General features: G+C 39.8%; 1 protein-coding gene across 1 annotated transcript in view; it reads left to right on the top strand.

The window, feature by feature from the left end:
- The window catches only part of dner (delta/notch-like EGF repeat containing), a 90,192-nt gene that overhangs the window by 56,477 nt on the left and 13,303 nt on the right, over positions 1 to 20,412 (top strand). Inside the window, exons 4-8 of the mRNA XM_079677382.1 lie at positions 1,715 to 1,878; positions 5,617 to 5,765; positions 7,384 to 7,537; positions 9,344 to 9,457; positions 18,185 to 18,418. Coding sequence (XP_079533508.1) covers positions 1,715 to 1,878; positions 5,617 to 5,765; positions 7,384 to 7,537; positions 9,344 to 9,457; positions 18,185 to 18,418 — 815 coding nt within the window. The remainder of the gene's footprint in view (positions 1 to 1,714; positions 1,879 to 5,616; positions 5,766 to 7,383; positions 7,538 to 9,343; positions 9,458 to 18,184; positions 18,419 to 20,412) is intronic.

Raw genomic sequence — 20,412 nt, 5'->3', positions numbered from 1 at the left:
ATGTTGGATCTCAGTGTCTCTGGCAGAAACATGGCCCTCATTGTTCTTCTCCTCCTCGGGGCCCAGCAGGGGGCCGGCTGCTTGGCTCACATGTTTACAGATACAGCGCTACGCCTCCTCAAGAGCGCCCTTTTCTCTCCGCGATCCTCTCTCACATCCAGATAGAAAACAAATGAGACCAGTTCGGCTTTTAGGATGACTTATTTGGAATTAGCATTATTTCTTCATTTAGATATGTCAAGTTTTAAAGACGATATATTACAATATTATGAGATCATGCCCTTAATCATCCCTCGATAGCCTGAGGGTTGGTGCTCGAAGAAAGCTCATGTAGTGCCTGGAATAAAAAGGGTTCATCTCAGGAGGAGCATTAAGGTGTACCTAGCTGCTTCAGTAAAACGTGAATTATTATGAATTTGTTTGCAGAGTAGTTGTTTGTCTAGCTATGTACTTTTATTTTGTTAACACATATACATTTAGAAAAGGTAAAAATACATTTAAGTCAGATGCAGCAATTTTGTATCTCTTAATAGTAATAATAATAACATTAATTATTAAAAGTCAACAACAAAATACCAGCATTATATATCGGCCGTCAGCTCTCATATCAGTCAACCACTATATTTTGTACTGAGCTCCTGATGGATGATAGGCTCCGACACACTGGCTGTATTTCACAACTCGTGTTCATCAGGGTCACAGTGTTTCCACAGGAAGTAATATCCCCCCCCACTGAGTCCAGACACTGACAGCCATTACTCACAACCCCTTACCCATAATGCCTTGTTGGGCAAACAGGAGGAGCGTCCTTAAATCATCCGCCTCGGTTCAAACACAGGATAAAGTGTTGTTGACCATTAATTCATGTTTGAGATGCCTAGCAAGGTGATGCTCCCGATATAATATTGGTGCAGTTTGAAGCTGTCCTAATATTTTACGCATTTTTCTGGTAATATCAATTATTTAAACAGTGAATATTGTAAGTAAAGGGGTTGCGATATTCCAGTTTTTATTAAAATGTTGATATTTAAAGTAGAAAATACTGATATAATTGTAATGATATACATATGATAATATTGTGTTGGCAGTTGTTGGGAACATTTTTTACTGGATATCTTTCCACATCCTAACATCAGTATTTTAAGTTTAATACATTCTCCAAAAAAACACAAAATGCACAATAAATAAGGTCAAAGTTTGTTAAGTAATTTGTGATAAACATGTCCTTTAAAATGTCCCATAGATATGATGATAATACCATTATTGGAAATTATTTTTTGTCCACAATAATCATGAATCATGGATTGTCCATCAACAATTATCTTGCTGTTTCACTGTCACCAAGTGAAAAGAGATCATGACAACTGTTCTGACTGTTCTGAATTTGTAATTTGGGCTAGACTCAGGGCCGTCCCTGGCCAACATGAGGCCCCACGCAAAGTTATATGATGAGGCCCTCTGTTTCGCGAGCGTCGACGGGTGGTGCTAGTGGAGCCTCGCAGCGGTAAAACCGTGCCGCGCCACACTAATTGCACTGCATAAGCGCATTTTCGGCTCAGTTGAGGCACCCTCCGCAAGGTGAAGCCCCACACAGTCTGCATGACGGCCCTGGCTGAACTTTATAAAAGCCCACAATGTTAAGATTTTCTTTGTGATTCTCCTGAATGTCCTCTCTTCATCCCTCCCTCCCCTCCTTTTTTCCCTCCCCCTCCAGGGTGGTGGTGAACGCCAGTGGAGCTCCAGTTCTGTGGCGTGTGAATGAAGACGGTTTCCTCCGTTCCTCCATTTTGAACGGCACGACCATGTGGTTCCTGCAGGGCACTGACGGACTGGTGGTGCCGGACCACTTCCTGCCCCTGGGACAGAACTACTTCCTCAGTAAGACGTTGTGCATATTCAACACATTTAAAAAAAACTGTATTCATATCAAGCAAAAATATCCAGGTCTGGAAAGGTAATGCTATGTGGATGTGTCTTAAACTTGCATTTTGTATAATAGCCAGCAGGGGGCGACTCCATTGGTTGCAAAAACAACTCAGATTGTATGGAAGACTACGAGAAAAATCACCCAACTTCTCACTGGATTTATCATCTCAGAAAACATTTAACTGACAAGTTTTTTTGTGTCAATCTCTAGTTTGAAGTCTTCTTCAATACAGCATAATGTTCATTTAGCAATTGATGATGCCATTTAGAGTAACATAGACAATACATCAGGTATGCTTTAGGGTGGGGCTACCTTTTGATTGAGTGGCTACACGATGTTGTCAAGTTAGGGCGGTCTTTAAAGGTGTTGAATTAATGTAGCCTAAATAAATAAGCCTTTCTTTGGTTTTGATTGTGTTCAAAAAACATTTTAAAAGTCTCAAAAGTGCTAAGGCAAATATTGTATGAATACATTTTAAAAGTCGTAATTTACATTATTTTATTTACATAATGCTTCCCACATTAATGTCAAGCAGATCAGGATAGTTGAGAACAGTCTTTAAAGTTAATATTTTTCAGCATTGAAGTTTGCTTTGCTCATGGGGTGTTTCTCAATGTTGAGTACGCTTGCTTGGTAGCACATGTCTTCCGAGTCACTTGCTTCAGAAGCTAGGCAAGAATACTTCCTGGCATTCGGAAAACGAAGAGTGGAACAGGCGAGCAAGTGTGCAGGGGTGCGTCATTTGAGAGGCCCCGCCTTACATTTTCCGCCACAGATTTGGGGAAATTGGTCCGTGTGCAAAGCATTGTGGGGATTTTAAGACCGCGGAATCTACACATGTGCAGCCTCCAAATGTCTCGCTACGAAGTACGCCGGGCTCGGTAGAATTCCAAGTATGATGGACATTGGGACAGTCCTTCTTTGGCACTCGATGACGTAGTATGCTTGAAGTAGTGGCCCTGGAGCAGCTTTACTCGACATTGAGAAACACCCCTTGTGTCACCTGTGGTTCCAAAAAACAAGATGGTGTCCGCCAAAATGGTGACCAAAATCGAGTCTTCAAACCCATTTTCCGTAACATCCCACTGACTGTTCTACTTCATCAAAGTGTGAACGTGTGGGTAAAAGGCTTTGGTATTTATAACTTTTAAATGTCACGCACAATGTATTATTAGAATAAAACTTAATTTACTACTTTATTGAATTTGTTCTCCCATCAACTATAGACAAACCAATTAGGAAACATTTTGAAATGCTTCCAAAAAGCGAATTTACAACTGAGCCAAAAAAATCATCTGAGGATTAACGAATTTAAATAAATGTTATTAACTGCGTTTATTCCTGACATGACATTGGGGAGAATCGCACATTTGCATATCAGAGTCAGAATATTTGATTTGCATATTGGAAAAAACAACAGATATTTATGCTGATATTCCATCTGTGTTTTAAAACCGAGCGACACACAAACAGATGTTGGGAGGAGATAAGTTGCACCATCGTGCCAAAACATGGTGTGAGTCCCTATCTTTGACAGAAAGGCTGTTTAACCTTGTGTGTGCTCGACATACCTGATGCAGCTTCACTAAGCTGTGACCTTGACATGTCGTCTAACTCTGTGTGCCTCTGCATCGCCTGGGAAAATACAGAGAAGGGAAGAGAGGGAGAGATGACATTGGAGAGTTAAATCAGAGGGGTGGAAGGAGAGAGGAAGAGTCAGATAAGAGGAAACGAGAAGAGATGGAAAGACAGAAAGGGATGAAAGAGAAGGACAGAGGGAAGTGAAGGTCAAACAGCAAGAGGAAGATGCATGCAGTCAGGAGGGAGGAGCGTTGACATGACATTTCCTTCCTTTAACGTCACTGTGTCTGAATGTGATGGAGCAGTGACTCTGCAAGGCCACCGCTCGCTCGATGTCATTGGGCACAAGTTTTTCTGTCTGCCCCCTGATTGGCTGAGGATATTACGTCGTCAAAGTCTCGTCATCTGTGTTCTCGCTGCTCATTGGCTCGCATCAGTCTCTTAAAAAGTGTCCGTTAATGTTCACTATGAGGCTATTTTTATCCCGTGTAGCTGTCAGGTTTGATTAAAGATGTTATTTGAGGTGTTCTGAACTTCTAGATCCAGAGAGACGAGACAGAGAGGCTTGGACTCTATTTTAGTCACACAGCTACCTGCATCAGCTCTGCAACACTTTTACACACGTGGTAATTGCTTTGTTGGCAGCAAGGTGTACTTTATAGGTAACGAGTCATTAAACATCTGTCCTAAAATCACAGACAGTATGAAATAAATGGTTGTAGTCACAGGGACGTAACCCATTGTTTTGTAGACAATGGTTTTGAAGCTTTAAGTCTGTCTTTTTGTCCGTCGCCATCTTGTTTTTCTGTAACAAGATGGTGACACAAGGGCAAAAGTACGACTAAATATTCAACAACACATTTTTAGGCAACAAAATGTTACAACTCATGTTTTAAAACACAGAGAGCATCCTGACTGGACAATGCAGTGGTAGCCCAGCCCTAAAGCATAAGCTATTTTATTATCTATTTTACTCTAAATGGGAAAATGATTTACAAAATGAGTCATTCTGTATTGAAGAGGACTCGATACTAGCAAATGTCTTACACATGTTTTTTTTAAAGGTAAAACATCAAATAATAAGTAGGGGAATGTGTCTCATAGACCACAGCATAACCTGCTTTATTGTCAATGTTGCTCTAAATATAAATTCTAATTGCAAAATGAACATTCTGATGAATTGCAAACATATTCCAACTAGAACATAAACTCATCAGGAAAATGTTAACTGGGATAATAAATCAAGTCAGAAGTCGGGTCATTTTCTCATAGACTTCTATACAATCTGACGTCTCTGCAACCAGGTGAGTCGCCCCCTGCTGGATATTAGACAGAATGCAAGTGAAGGCATGTTATCATCAGTTGTGATGTGATTGTGATGATCAGGTTGTGGCTTGCCTTCAGCATGGGTTAATCTCAACTATGTTTATTTGAATAAATATCTCTCTTCTTTAATAAAAAGAAGATTTCAAAATTATTTCAGATTGCAAATCATTCTAATAAACCTCTCGCATTCGCACAATATTTCTCCCCACAAAGATATGGGGATATTGTTTTTAACCCTTAGATGCCCTTAGAGTGACTGGACCCTACACTCTTCCATGAGTGGATCAAAAAGGACCCGTATTAGAATAATATGAGTTTGTATGCCATCATTGTCATTTTGGTTAAGAAAAATCAATTGTATAATATTTAGTATTATATTTTGGTTCACACTAGAAATATTTTATATTTCATTTTTCACTATTTATAATTTTAGACATTTTTTTTACATTTAGAAAAAAAACGTTTTCCCATTGGATCCCATAGAAAATGCATGCGGGTCATTTTTGACCCACTTATGGAAGCTTGGGTTAGTAATACAAAAACTACAATTTCTTAAAATGTAAATTTAAAATTTGAATGGCATGATATCCAAAACATGCTTTTTGGGGAATAGCTGGAATATGAAATGATAAAAAAATGTAATTACAAAGATACTTCAAGAAAACCACCTCACCGGGTCAAAAAAGACCCACTTATGCATCTAAGGGTTAATCATGCCAATGCAGGACATACTTTTAAAACATAATGAGTGAAGAAAATATAAAAGGCCTGTTCTGTTGTAGGTGTGTTGCGCGTGGGCACCCCCACAGCGCCGGAGGTCACGCTGCGTCTCAACCTGACGGTGAAAGCCAGCAGCTGCGTGGAGCCCGGCAGCAGCTTCAGCGACCCTCAGTGCTCCGGGAAGGGAAAGTGCATCACGCAGCCCTCTGAGGTGAGACATAAAGTGGCAACTTTGAGCAAGGAACTTTTATTTATATAACACCTTTCAACACAAGGCAATTCAACGTGCAGCAGAAACACATTATAACATGGCATTTAAAAACAGTCAAAGATAATGAACATAAAACAAACTAATATAGAATCCTGGAGTATTATTTCATACTTTGATTGGATATCTATTAAGTTAAAGATAAGATAAAGTGTACTTTATTTGCTTCCAATGTGGGAATTCTTTTCGTCACAGCAGCACTTAACCCTCCTGTTGTCTTCGGGTCAAATCTGACCGATTTACTAACTTTTTTGTTTTACATTCGATTGCATTAAGGCTTCATGATATCCTTCACAGTAGACATTTGAACTTATCAAATTGCTGATCACCACTTTCATTGAATTCTGGATGATGGATGATTGAGTCAACTTTGTAACACCCATGGTGTTCCCGGTCAAAAATGACCGCCATAAAGAAAAGGAATTAGTAATTAGTAAAATTTCACACATTTCCCGCTCTTATGTGCCCATCCCCCCACATGGATCTCACCTGGCACACGCAACACATGTTCAGTGTCTGTTCTTTGTATATTTACTGCAGTTGTTCATGTATACCAGTAGTCTGATACAATATGTACAGTTTGAAAGGGTGTTAAATTAAATTTGGTGATGATTAATGGTTTTTGTGTTAATGTGATAGCAGTTGAAACAGGACCGGTCAAATTTGACTGCGAACACCAAAATAACGAGGGGGGGGGGGGGAACGAAAAGAACAGGAGGGTTAAACAAGGCATTGCACAAAATGTGAAAATTAAAAGAAGAACGACATAAAAATAAAACATAACACAGAACTCAAAAGAAAAATATATACATCATGACAGTGATAGAGTCAAATAGAGACACATCGAAATTCAAAATAAAGCATCCAAATACTTACAGTAAAATAATATACAGTTTTCTTTTCAGTCAAGATTTGCTGTTTTGCACAAGCGATGTTTCAAATACCTGATATTGTCACTGCAGCTTCATCAGTGTGTCCAGCGATGCCTTTTTGCCATTATTTACAAAAGTATAGCAGAACAATAAATACATCTTCTTCCTGGGATTCACTTAGCAGACACTTAGAGCTTTGGACAAATGTCATGTAAAAATCAAAAGAACAAAAGCCAGTCCCACAAATGACAGACGTTGCATTCATTATTCATTATCTGAAAGTCAGAAATGCATGTGGGTCTTGGTGTCTAGCCCCCTTTAGGATACAAAGAACATGCACATTAAACCAAAAGACATGCAGTGACTAATATCCAAACACTAGTGAAGGGAGTGTTTTGCAGAGATCATCTAATGGTTTCTGTCTTTAAACTCAGCTCCTCGTTATCTCTCGCCTCGCCTGTCACTGCTTCTTGTTACTGCGCGGTTATATTTCTGAATCACTTTATAGTCAGCAGTCTCATTATTCCCATTTCACAAGTTTCTCTTTCTCCCATTGTTTCACCTTCAAGGCTCATTGATTTGATATGTGTGTGTGTGTGTGTGTGTGTGTGTGTGTGTGTGTGTGTGTGTGTGTGTGTGTGTGTGTGTGTGTGTGTGTGTGTGTGTGTGTGTGTGTGTGTGTTTTGCAGAGCACTTTCTTCTGCGAGTGTGAGGACGGCTACACTGGAATCTTTTGCGAAGAATTTGACGCCTGCCACCGTCGGCCATGTCGCAACAACGGCACCTGCACTGACGTGAGGCAGGGGGGGGAAGGAAGGAACTTCACATGCACCTGCCCACCAGGTGTGTGTGTGTGTGTGTGTGTGTGTGTGTGTGTGTGTGTGTGTGTGTGTGTGTGTGTGTGTGTGTGTGTGTGTGTGTGTGTGTGTGTGTGTGTGTGTGTGTGTACACAGAGCATTAACTAGTTCCTGAACAGTTTCCTTCACATGCTGATATCCAAGAGAGGGAGTTACAGTCACAAGATGCAGCTAGGTAATCATCCTGTCATGTACAAAATACTGACTTTTTCTGAAAATGTAGTTTTTTTTTCTGAAAATCTGAAAATTCTGACTTTTTTTCAAAATCACCAAAAATTCTGACTTTTTTCTCAAAATCTCACAAAATTCTGACTTTTTCTCAAAATCTCAAAAAATTCTGACTTTTTTCTCAAAATTCTGACTTTTTCTCAAAACCTCCAAAAATTCTGACTTTTTCTCAAAACCTCCAAAAATTCTGACTTTTTTCTCAAAATTCTCAAAATTCTGACTTTTTATCAAAATTCTGACTTTTTATCAAAACCTCAAAATTCTGACTTTTTCAAAAAATCTCAAAATTCTCACTTTTTATCAAAATTCTGACTTTTTATGAATACTTCACATTTGCTTGAGCTTCATTCTCAGGATCCATTTATCTGTGATCCTCTCCAGAATGGAAGTAGTCATCACATACAGAGCATCAACTAGTTCCTGAGCAGTGTCCTTCACATGCTGATATCCAAGAGAGGGAGTCACACAGTCACAAGATGGAGGAATAGAAAGCAGTATTCAATGTTTACTTCAGATTAGCTCCACGTCAGAAATGATCATCCTTTTCATATGTCTCTCTCCATAGAGGCTGAATCATCATGTTAATCACATAGCTATCATATGCCTCAAACAGTCCTGATGCTCTTCTAGGTAATCACACATCCTGTCATGTTCACAGCTACAGTTGGGATACCTTTGATATCATGTTACTCTCATGTTGGAAGAGGACATTCACTATTTTCCAAACAGTGTACATTACAACAAATAAGCAGAAAAAAAATAGGTAAATCAATTTTGGAAGTTCAAAATGTTAGATTTAGACAGAATGTTGTTTCTCACTTGCTTAAATGTTTTCCCATCGCAGTTCCTAAAGAGTCTCAGTCAAACTGTGAGGTGTCATAGTGTAGAAAATCTCTGTATAAGAGCACAGGAGCAGAGATCGCTTTAAACCTTTGACCTTGTCAGATACATTTTACGACAGGGACTTGAAGTGAAGGTCAGAAGGTAAATGTTGGAGCCGACCACTGATTGGCTGTCGCTCCCCATCAGAGAGCTGCCCTAACAAGCCCTTTGTGAGCAGCTGGTGTAAGAAAAACAGGGGGGGAAAGGTGCCAAGACAACCAATTTAATTGAACTAGGTGCTGGATAAAAGTGCATTTTGCTGACATCGATGGATTATTTAAATTGTAATCTTTTAGCTGGTACTCTTCCTCTTCACATAACATTTATATTATAGACAACAGACACAGATTTACATCCAAGTAAACATAATGAAATCATTCCTCAAACATTTTAAAAGCAAGAAAGAAAATACACCTTTGAATTATTGCATTTAAATAGTTTTATGGTGTGTGAGCTGTGTGATGTTTTGTTTGTTTATCTGAGTGGACAGCACTTTGGTCTGGAGGTTTTAAAGTGCTTCATAAATAAAGCTGTATCGTATTATTGTCACATCATGCCTTTGTATTGCTTTTTCACTTTGTTCTTCTATATTTTCTAGCCTGATCGGGCCACTTTTGGCGGCATCTGGCCAAATTGAATGAAGGAGTCTGATTATAATCTGTATTTGTTGTGTGTGTGTCAGGTTATGAAGGGGAGCGCTGCCAGCTGCTGGTGGATCACTGCGTCTCTGAGCCCTGTAAGAACGGAGCCACGTGCTTCAGCAGTCTGGCCGGGCCCCGCTGTTACTGCCCCGAAGGTAACGGCACTATTTCAATCAGGAGAGACTTCATTTTGTACGAGAACATTTATTGACACATGTCACATAATAAATGTTAAGTCTTTGGCGATTAGACCCCGATCCTGAAATCGTATATCTAAAGGGGGAAATGCAGCCGTGAGCATATGAGAACCCCCCGGGGTCTAGACACTGGTGATGATGCTGAAGATCTGGATTTGATGAGGAGATGGGATGAAGGGGAGGTGTGATGAGGTCTTTGGATAACTCTCCTGGCACTGGATATGATGAAAGGAGGTGGATGGGGAGGAGGCGGGCGGCAGCATGACGACCTGAAATCGCGGCTGACTGCAGGAGAGAGGAGAACCATTTTAAAGTTTGGCTGCAGCACGGTGATTGGCTGCTGGAGAATGAGGTGAATGTAATAGGTTAAAGACAACGCCCGTGATGAGCTGATTATAAGCAGCTCATCGGCCTGAAGTATACCAGTCTTCCTGAAAGAATTTAAGCTAAGCTTCAATTAATCATTTTTCGCTTTTTAAAAATGGTGAGTGAGAGAGAGATAGACGGCCAATTGTCCCAGGCGGGATTCGAAACCAGGTCCTTCGCTCGGTGACCAAGCCTTAATATATGGTTCGTCAGCTCTACCGGCTACACAGCGACCCAATTTATACATATTTGTATTTCTTACCATTACCAATTTCATTGATTTCCTCTCTACACATAGGTAAGGCAAGTTTATTTATATAGCACTTTATAACACAAGGCAATTCAAAGTGCGTTACAAAAATGAAAGACATTAAAGGTGGGGTAGGTAATTCACTTCAGAAACACTTTTTGTTATATTCCAGGGAAAGGTCTTAACATCCCGACTGCAATGAATATATTAAATGCTTTGACAATAAATACATTAAAAAAAAGATTTTTAATTATAGGGAATAAAGACAATGTTACCTTGAAACATATCCAATTAAGAGTTAGCTAAATGTATTGTAATCAGTACACAGCATGTCGAGTTAAACAGGAAATAAGAAAACATCATGACCAACTCGCTGCACATTATCCCAATTAAAAGTTAAGTAAATGAATAAAAAATAAATTAAAGATGGGGTATGTAATTCACTTCAGAAACACTTGTTGTTATATTCCATGGAATGCTCTTAACATCCCGATACAATAATGAATACATTAAATGCTTTGACAATAAATACAGGTCATCTGTGGAAGCCATGGCGCTGTAAAAAGCACGACCAATCATCTGAGCCGGCCCGGCTAAAATAACTGGTAGGCCTACCTGCCTGTCAGCCTTCCATCTGTGCACAAACTTATCTCGTGCCAGTTTGGTCATGTGCACGTTTGTGTGTGTTGGGGGAGGGGCTCTGTGAGGATGTCTAAAGGAAGGGGCAGATGTTTTCCGGTTGTGTACTTTCAAATTCTAGCGCACTCGAGCTGGTTTCTCCAAAATTACCTACCCCACCTTTAAGAGCATTAAACACATTGGAAACATTAATAAGCAAAGATAATACAACATGAATAACACAGGTACATGAATGAAAGTTACAGTGCAGTGTAAGATGTGAATAGTTAAATTAAAAGCAGCGGCAACAAGAAAGTATCCTTTCCTACTTTGCACTGCAACCGCTCACAACAACAACGAATGGGATAAATAATGTCTAATCTCATCTCATGTGTGGGTGAATTTACGCTCAGGGATTAATAAAGTGGTTTTCTTTTTAATCCAAATGTATGACAACCGTGAGAATGACAACACAGTATTATTATTTATTTGTATGCTCTTCTCTGATTGTCTGTAAAGTGTCTTTGAGCACTGTTAACTGTGTTCGTTTTCCTCGCGTCCAGGAGAGAAGCTTTAAAAAAGGAGACTAAATGGTGTCTCTGAGAAGGTTCAATTGGGTACTTTAATTAAAACAAAGGCGCGGGTATGTTACAAGCAGAATATTGTTCAGGTGAGGAGAGAAGAGCTGCAGCTCCCTCTCGCAGTCCTGGCCTTGAAGAAGAGACTCCACAAAACTCCGTCACCTGACTATATATCTCATTAGGCTCCTCCTCTTCAATGGCGGCTATGGCGTAATCTTCCGCCCTCCTTTCACCAATGTCCGATATCGCACATAACAGAGGATTTTGACATTGTTCATTCAATACATAACTAAACACGCCTTTTCCCCTCATATTCTCTTTCATGACTTTTCATTAATTGTATTTTAATGGCTACATTCGTTACTTTTCCTTAAAACCTGAAGTCAAGCTACTGTTGGTATTTCGGAGATCATTTCCGGAATAGCTTTTCCAAAATAAAATTTAACCACAGGCGGAAACTAACCGGAAGTATTTTCACAATAAAACAGTTATAACATTACTGGTGTTTAATCTATTTTATATAATTAAATATTGATTTTAATTTCTAACAGCACTGGGAAAAGCGCTATGTTGTGTTATTATTATATTATTATATTATTATTACACACTATGATATGATACTTGCCCTTGAAAAGCATTCTTAAATGTGTTATGATTATTTTTATGAAGCATTATGAATGGTAATGAGTCCTTATTACTATTTAAATAAGTGTACTTTAAGCCAATTATAACGCAATATAAGTAATAATGCATTAAAGGCATTGGTGTCCTTACTAAGATATTAATACTCAAAACATAACTCAAGCGTCTCGTTGGTCTTTGTGGGGAAAAAAGTGTAAAAAGGGACAGACATTTTTTTTTAAATCCAGCAGCCGTATGTGTGTTTTTCGACTGTATGAATCCAGTTATTATCCGCTCGGTGTGTGTGCTGCAGGTTAGCGGTATCTGTGCCACAGAGATGCTTAATTTAAACCTTCCTTCTCTATTCTAATTAGTCTTCATAGCCTCAGCGACCTGCATCCGCCTCTCCGGGGAAATCTGTGACCGCAAAAACTTCTGCCAGAGCAGCGTTTCTCCACAAGAGCCCAGCGTACATCGTGTACTGTGTATGTAGAATGGAGATATATAGAGAATGCAGGGAAAACATTAGCTAACAATGGACCTGGCCACGTAAATAAAGGAACAGCAGATGGAGGCGGTTTCATTGTTCCCCGTACATACAGCTCCAGGCAGTCACTTTATTCTCAAACTGGAGGAGGCTGTGCTCACACTGACTGCTGATGTGCAGCTGGAGAAAAACAAGGTCTCCAATGAGGAGAGGAATTCATAATCCATCACTCGTGTGTGTCTTCATAACGAGAGAGAAACGGGGGTGAGGAGAAGGCCAGAACGTTTTAATCAGTGCGAGAGTTCGTCAAAAGCGGCCCTTTAAAGATGTCATGACAAATATTCGATTATTTGGTGTCTTTACTTTGAAGATACCCTGTTATGCTTTTTGGGGTTGTTCCCTTTCCTGTAATGTGTTATATAGGTTTTAGTGCATGTAAATGGTCTGCAAAGGTTAAAATCCCCCCTCCATCCTTCTGCCTGAAACGCCTCCATTGGACTCCTTTGTTTACTTCTGGAACATAATGACATCACTATAACACTCACGCTACTATTGGCCAGCGCTCCAACACATTGTACGTGATAGGGTAAGGGGCGGGATATCTCGAAGCGGTCGACCAATCAAAACAGAGCCGGCCAGCTAACCAATCAGAGCAGACTGGGCTCTGGTTTCAGACAGAGGGTGAAAAGAGGAAATTATTTACTTAGCTAACTTTTAATAAAGTGTATGGAAGATTGTTATAAAGCATCAATTGTCAAATGAAGTAAATGCACTTTACTTTACAATCTGTCCTGAATAAAACGCCATCTGCCGTTAAACCTGAGCATAATCAATTTCAAGAATCTTTAGGAGTTGCTAAAGGAAGTGTTCGCCCTTGATGAACACAGATGCAAAATATGTTGAAAATTGAATCTGATGGAAATGCACCAAAAAAAGGCCATCTTTGATCAGCCGCAAAACAGGAAATCCATACATGAGGATGTCTCAGCACAGGTCACGCTGTTTAACAAATGATCAATCAATAACTGAGTGAAAATGCTGAACATCATTCACATCTTAGAAGAAAACACACACTGAATAAATAATTAAAATCCCTTTTTTCCATCGTTCTGGAAAGGTTTCGGTCACTGCTAACTGACACCACTGGATCTTTTCAATTCTAGGTGCAAAATCATATTGTTTACATTTAATTTGCGATTCAAGGGAATAAAGCAGGGGTGTCAAACTCAAGGCCCGGGGGCCAAATCCGGCCCGCGACTTCATTTTCTGTGGCCCCGCAAGAGCTTGCAAAGAATATAATATTTTTATTATACGGTTACATGCCACTTTACAGAAGCAGGTTGCCCATAAACTACATGTCCCACAATGCATCTCAAATGTGCCTTTTTCTCAGAAATTGACTTTTTTTCTTCAAAGATTTACTTTTTTTTCTTCAAAATATCACTTATTTTCTAAATTTGACTTCTTTTTTTGATCTTGACTTTCTTTTTCTTCAGAATTTGGCTTTTCTTTTTAAATCATTTTTTGACATTCTCACTGAAGGGACTTGCAATTATTTGCCCCAGACTTCTGCTTTCAGACGTAGTTAATTATATAGTTATTACGGTATCCGATAATAATCCAATGCAATAATGTAATATAATACATTATTTTATATTATTAAATATTTATATATGTATTTTTATATAGTCTTATATATAAAACTGGCTAATGTGGCCCGAGAGGAAATTGAGTTTGACACCCCTGGAATAAAGAGAAGTCGATTTAAAGTCCTTCTTATCGACAGAAACAGTGTTACAGAAGCACAGAGAGATAAAGAGAAAGATGTTCGTCCATACTGATGAACACATCAGAGGAAAATGCTTCAGATGTCTGTTTCAAACACAGAATCAAACGTAGAAGATACCTTGTTCATCCACACATCTTTTTCTTTTAACATATAACGATGGATTTAAAGTTGAAAGTATAAAAGAACATTACTTCATTGCATATCAAAGAAGGAATTTATTAAAGGTGGGGTAGGTAATTTTGGAGAAACCAGCTCGAGTGCGCTAGAATTTTAAAATACACAACCGGAAAAAATCTGCCACTTCCTTCCAGAGCCCCTCCTCCAACACACACGAACGCGCACATGACCAATGAGGGCACGAGCTACGTTTGTGCACAGATGGAAGGCTGACAGGCAGGTAGGCCATCCAGTTACTTTAGTCGGCTCAGATTATTGGTCGTGCTTTTTACAGAACTACGGTTTCCACAGATGAATTTTTTTTATGGATTGTTTGTCAAAGCACTTCAGATATTCATTGCTATCTGGATGTTAAGAGCATTCCATGGAATATAACAAAAAGTGTATCTCGAGCCGGTTTCTCAAACTTACCTACCCCACCTTTAACAATCCAAAGTCAAAAAGTGCTTTACGTATAATTTCCAAATATTAATGTTGTTCCTGCATCCATTTCCGCCGTTTGGATCCCAAAAGGCTAATAAGAGTGTGACACTAAACACACATTTAGGACTTCATTAGTACAAAAGTGTCCTCCTTTCTTTCTTCTCTGGCACTCTCAGTTAAACGTCAAGTGTCAAAAAAGTCAAATCCGTGCGAACACGAACACCATATATGAAATGAAACTCCACAGATGTGCTAAAGTACATTTTGTACTCTGACTCTTCCAGAGAGACGGTCACACTTATTTTAACTTTACTTCACTCACACTCACACTCACACACACACACACACACACACACACACACACACACACACACACACACACACACACACACACACACACACACACACACACACACACACACACACACACACACACACACACACACACACACACACACACACACACACACACACACACACACACACACACACACACACTGACAGAAAGGAGGTGTGGGTGTCAGCACTGCCTCCAGTCATGAAGCGCAGGGCGGGGGAGCGAGGGCTAAATATAAACTGTTAGCTGCTTTTAATGTTGGCAGGTTTGACTGCCAGCGGCATGTGAGAACAAACTCCTCTAAGTCAGCCAGGTCTCGTGTCACAAAGTGTGTGTTTGTGTGGATATTTAGACAAACAAACACTAAGATGTTGAGCTCAAGAGGAGGAAGATGTCATGCAGAGCTAAGTAGCTAAACACAGATGAAAGCAGGGGATTAAAACATGATGCAACCAATAGATTACGTTACATTTAGCCGTTGCTTTGTGCAGATACACAGAAATCAACCATAGCAAGAATCCTGCAGGTGCATTAGCTTCAAACAGAAATGAAAAGAGAGTTTTCTGTAGCTTTTATACCAAATCATTCATTTAGATCAGGGGTGTCAAACTCAAATACACAGTGGGCCAAAATAAAAAAATGGGTACCAGTCGAGGGCCGGACTGGTTCAATGTTTATTGCAGAACTTATTGAAATGAACTTATTGCACATATTAAACCTGGAACTAACAAAGCTTAAATGATTGCCTATAAAAACAACATTAAACATTAAATAATCAGTTGCATTCATTTCTTATGGCTCTATCTGCAGCTTTTCCAGAGTCTTCTTTCTTATGATTACATTTTCCCACAGGCCAACAACAGCTTCAACAAAACTATTTCCCTCAAAGAACAAACCAAACATGCCCTGTTGTCCTGAGAGAGAAAGTGCAGAAGGAAACATCCATTAAACTCAGTGTGCTGCTCTGTGATGCTAGTTCAAGCAGATACTTGGCATCTCATCTTGGGGGCAAGTTCATCAATGTTTGGGCTCAGGCTCTGAGCTGAGGAGACCCTCAGGATGGAGTGAAGGTGTGCATGCAATATACCGGCGGGCCAGATCTAATAGTAATTAGAAATTATCCTGCGGGCCGAAATTAAATCCGCCATGGGCCGGATTTGGCCCCCGGGCCTTGAGTTTGACACATGTGATTTAGATTTAAGCAAGCATATGATTGAGGCAGAGTGGTGAAAAAGAGAGAAAGAGAGATTCGGATGAGATTATCCTCCGACTCCTGCCTCTCTGCAGCCGAATGATAAATGGCCTCCTCTCACGGTGAAATAAAGTCTCGCAGATCAATGGTAGTTTGAGAGAGATCTCTTCATTAGCTCAATTGAGTTGGCACCGCCATGCAGTCGGCACAGGAATTTACTACAGTGTTACTGTAAATCACACACACACGCACGCACACACACACACACACACACACACACACACACACACACACACACAAGCACACAAACACACACACACACACACACACACACACGCACACACACACACACACGCACGCACACACACACACACACGCACACACACACACACACACACACACACACACACGCACGCACGCACACACACACACACACACACACACACACACACACACACACACCACTTTAGTGTTCATATCGTGTAGTGTTTCTCCCGCTGCAGTACAATGGCAGCTCTCGTGGGGAGGTGAAGGCAGAGGAGGAGAAGGGGTGGAGAATAAAGGGAGGAAGTTATTTTTAGATGTGGAGGATATAGGTGAGAGAAGCAGAGGTTCGCACACTAATGAGAGGATGTGAAGAACCCAAAAAAGAGAAGTGAACGCTTGACTGAAACACAACTATCCTCCTTTAACACATCCCTGTCAAAGCAATCATTAATACTCTGATAAGCTGCGGTTCTTTTTGGCTCTAACGATGATGAGAAAAGGAACACAGAAGGGACAAAAGGTGGTGTCTTCTTGATGTCTTTGTTTCAGTACATTATCCACACAGCTGCTTCTACAAATGTGGGCAGTTGTGAGGCTTAAAGACACAATGAAAGCCATTTCTCGATTGTGGTTTGGAAATTCAACATGGAGTTGTGTTTTATCAAAGTAGCAGTGATATTACATTACATTACATTACATTGCATTTAGCTGACGCTTTCATCCAAAGCGACTTACAGTAAGTGCATTCGAGAGAAGAGAAGTGCTTTGTTAGTAATGTTATTGCTCGAAGTGGAGTCGAAAGAGATGAGTTTTCATTCTGTGCCGGAAGATGTGTAAGCTTTCTGCTGTCCTGATTTCAATGGGGAGCTCATTCCACCATTTTGGAGCCAGGATAGCAAACCCACGAGTTTTTGCTGATGGGAACTTGGGTCCCCCTCGCAGTGCGGGTGCAGCGAGCTGTTTGGCTGATGCAGAGCGGAGTGCACGTGCTGGGGTGTACGGTTTAACCATGTCCTGGATGTAGGAAGGGCCAGATCCATCCGCAGCATGGTAGGAAAGTACCAGTGTCTTGAAGTGGATTCTAGCAGTTATTAATACCATATGTGCACATTATTTCATTAAGGGGAAACATATAAGGGATCCAAGGACAGATCCCTGGGGTACACCACTTTATTTTTTTTAGCTCTTTTTCAAACCCAAGTCACGGTTTTCCCCAGATTCATGCTTTGTCTGCATGGAGTGAATAACGTTCTTTTATCGCTGTCAACATTAAAGCATGTAAACATCTCACACAATTCAAATATGAACCTAAAAATACGAAATATAAACATAAGAAATCATAAATCATGGCAATACTTATGTTGATGTATAATGTTTTTATAGTTTTTATGCTTTGACGTTTGTATTTTGTCTTTGCCCTTTGAGGCATTTCCTGTGATTTGGAGCTATAATAAATGTTGATTTGATTTGATTAGATAAAAAACACAAGACGAAATGCCAGCATATTGACGCCGAGGTAGGGAGATTGTAATTTATTGGACGGTATACCATTCTACCATTTCCTCTCCCTCCTGCAGGATACCAGGGAGCTACCTGTGAGCAGAAGGTGGACCCCTGTGCCTCCGGCCCCTGTCATAATAACGGGACGTGTTACGCTCAGGGTCCCGGCCCCCTGGGGTTCGGCTGCAGCTGCACGGCGGGCTTCACCGGCCCCACGTGCGCCCAGCTGGTGGATTTCTGCGCCCTGAACCCCTGCGCCCACGGGGTCTGCCGCAGCGTGGGCAACAGCTACAGGTGTCTGTGCGTCCCAGGTGAGCAGCGGGGCTTTTAAGTGGTTTTTGTAAAGGCTTAAGGTGCCGAGTTTATCCAATGTCACTCAGAGATGGGACAGCTCAGCTCGTTTTAAGATTTTCAGATTTATATGAAAGTCAATTTAACCAAGTACTGCACCTAAGCACCATTTTGAAGGACTTATCTCACCTAAGAGTATTCCTACACTCTGGTGCCTCTACTTTTACTTAAGTATAAAATCTGGATGTATGTAATGCGTGTGTCCATAATAAAAGTGCGTGTGTTGCAGGAATTTTCTAATTTGAATGCATGTCATCTAGTTCTTGTTCAACTTTGCATTTTTATTTGTGGGCAACAGATACAGGTGTATGTGCGTCCCAGGTGAGCAGTGGGGGTTCTTAGTGATTTTTGTAAAGGCTTAAGGTGCCACGTTTATCCAAAATCACTTAGCGGTGTGAGGGGGGGACAGCTCATCTCGTTTTAAGATTTTCGAATTTATGCAGTGGTTAAAAGTAACTAAGTTAATTTACTCAAGTACTGCACTTACGTACAATTTCGAGGGAATTGATGCTTATACTTTTGTACTTTTCCTTGAGTAACATTTTGATTGAAGGACTTTTACTTCCAACAGAGTATTCCTACACTCTGGTGATTCTACTTTTACTCAAGTACAAGTTCTGAGTACTTCTACTTTTACTCAAGTACAAGATCTGAGTACTTCTACTTTTACTCAGTACAAAATCTGAGTACTTCTACTTTTACTCAAGTACAAGATCTGAGTACTTCTACTTTTACTTAAGTACAAGTTCTGAGTACTTCTACTTTTACTCAAGTACATGATCTGAATACTTCTACTTTTACTTAAGTACAATATCTGAGTATTTCTACCTTTACTTAAGTACAAGATCTGAGTACTTCTAATTTTACTCAAGTACAAGATCTGAGTACTTCTACTTTTACTCAAGTACAAGATCTGAGTACTTCTGCTTTTACTTAAGTACAAGATCTGAGTACTTCTACTTTTACTGAAGGACAAGATCTGAGTACTTCTACTTTTACTTAAGTACAAGATCTGAGTACTTCTACTTTTACTCAAGTACGAGATCTGAGTACTTCTACTTTTACTAAAGTACAAGATCTGAGTACTTCTACTTTTACTCAAGTACAAGATCTGAGTACTTCTACTTTTACTCAAGTACAAGATCTGAGTACTTCTACCTTTACTTAAGTACAAGATCTGAGTACTTCTACTTTTACTCAAGTACAATATCTGAGTACTTCTACTTTTACTCAAGTACAAGATCTGAGTACTTCTGCCACCTCTGGATATATGTAAAGCGTATGTACATAATAAAATAATGTATGTAATTTAGGGTTCTTGGACAATTTTTTTGTTTATCAACTTTGTATACATTTTTCAAGCCATCTTCATAGATGACACACACATACAGATACAACATTATATAAATGTAAATACAGAAAGAGAAATGAGGACAAGGTTTTGGCTTTTAGTTGAATAGAGATCCTGAACTGAAGTATGTTGTTCATGCTAGACATGAAAACCTGTCATGTTTGTTCCTCAAAGCCTCCTGCCACATCTGATCCACCTTCACCTTTCTCTCAACAAATACTATTCAACATCCTATAGAAAGAAGTCATGGGAAAGCTGTGGTTCTACTGTATGTGTGTGAAAAAAGTACTTAACATGGGTTGGCTTATTTAAAACGAATGTAGGTGCAGGTTTCTTGCTGTTCTGAGTTGTTATCTTCAGGGATTGATTGCACTTGATGTAATGTAAAAGGGAAATGGAGAAATCTGACTTTAAAAGATACTTCATTATAACCGACCTTGAGCCAAAGTAATACATTCTTACTTTTCACTTACCGCTTCCACTTTCCAACCAGAAATCAGAAGCTAATGCCTTTGCACTACAAAAACTCGAAATCTTGCCAAGTATATGTGTCTAATATCTAGAAAGAATATGTCTGATATAAGAAATAATAACTTCAGAAGT

This window comes from Notothenia rossii (assembly GCF_949606895.1).
Source record: "Notothenia rossii genome assembly, chromosome: 4".
Lineage (NCBI taxonomy): Eukaryota > Metazoa > Chordata > Actinopteri > Perciformes > Nototheniidae > Notothenia > Notothenia rossii.
The sequence above is the reverse complement of the archived record's forward strand: the minus strand, read 5'-3'. Positions and strand labels throughout refer to the sequence as shown.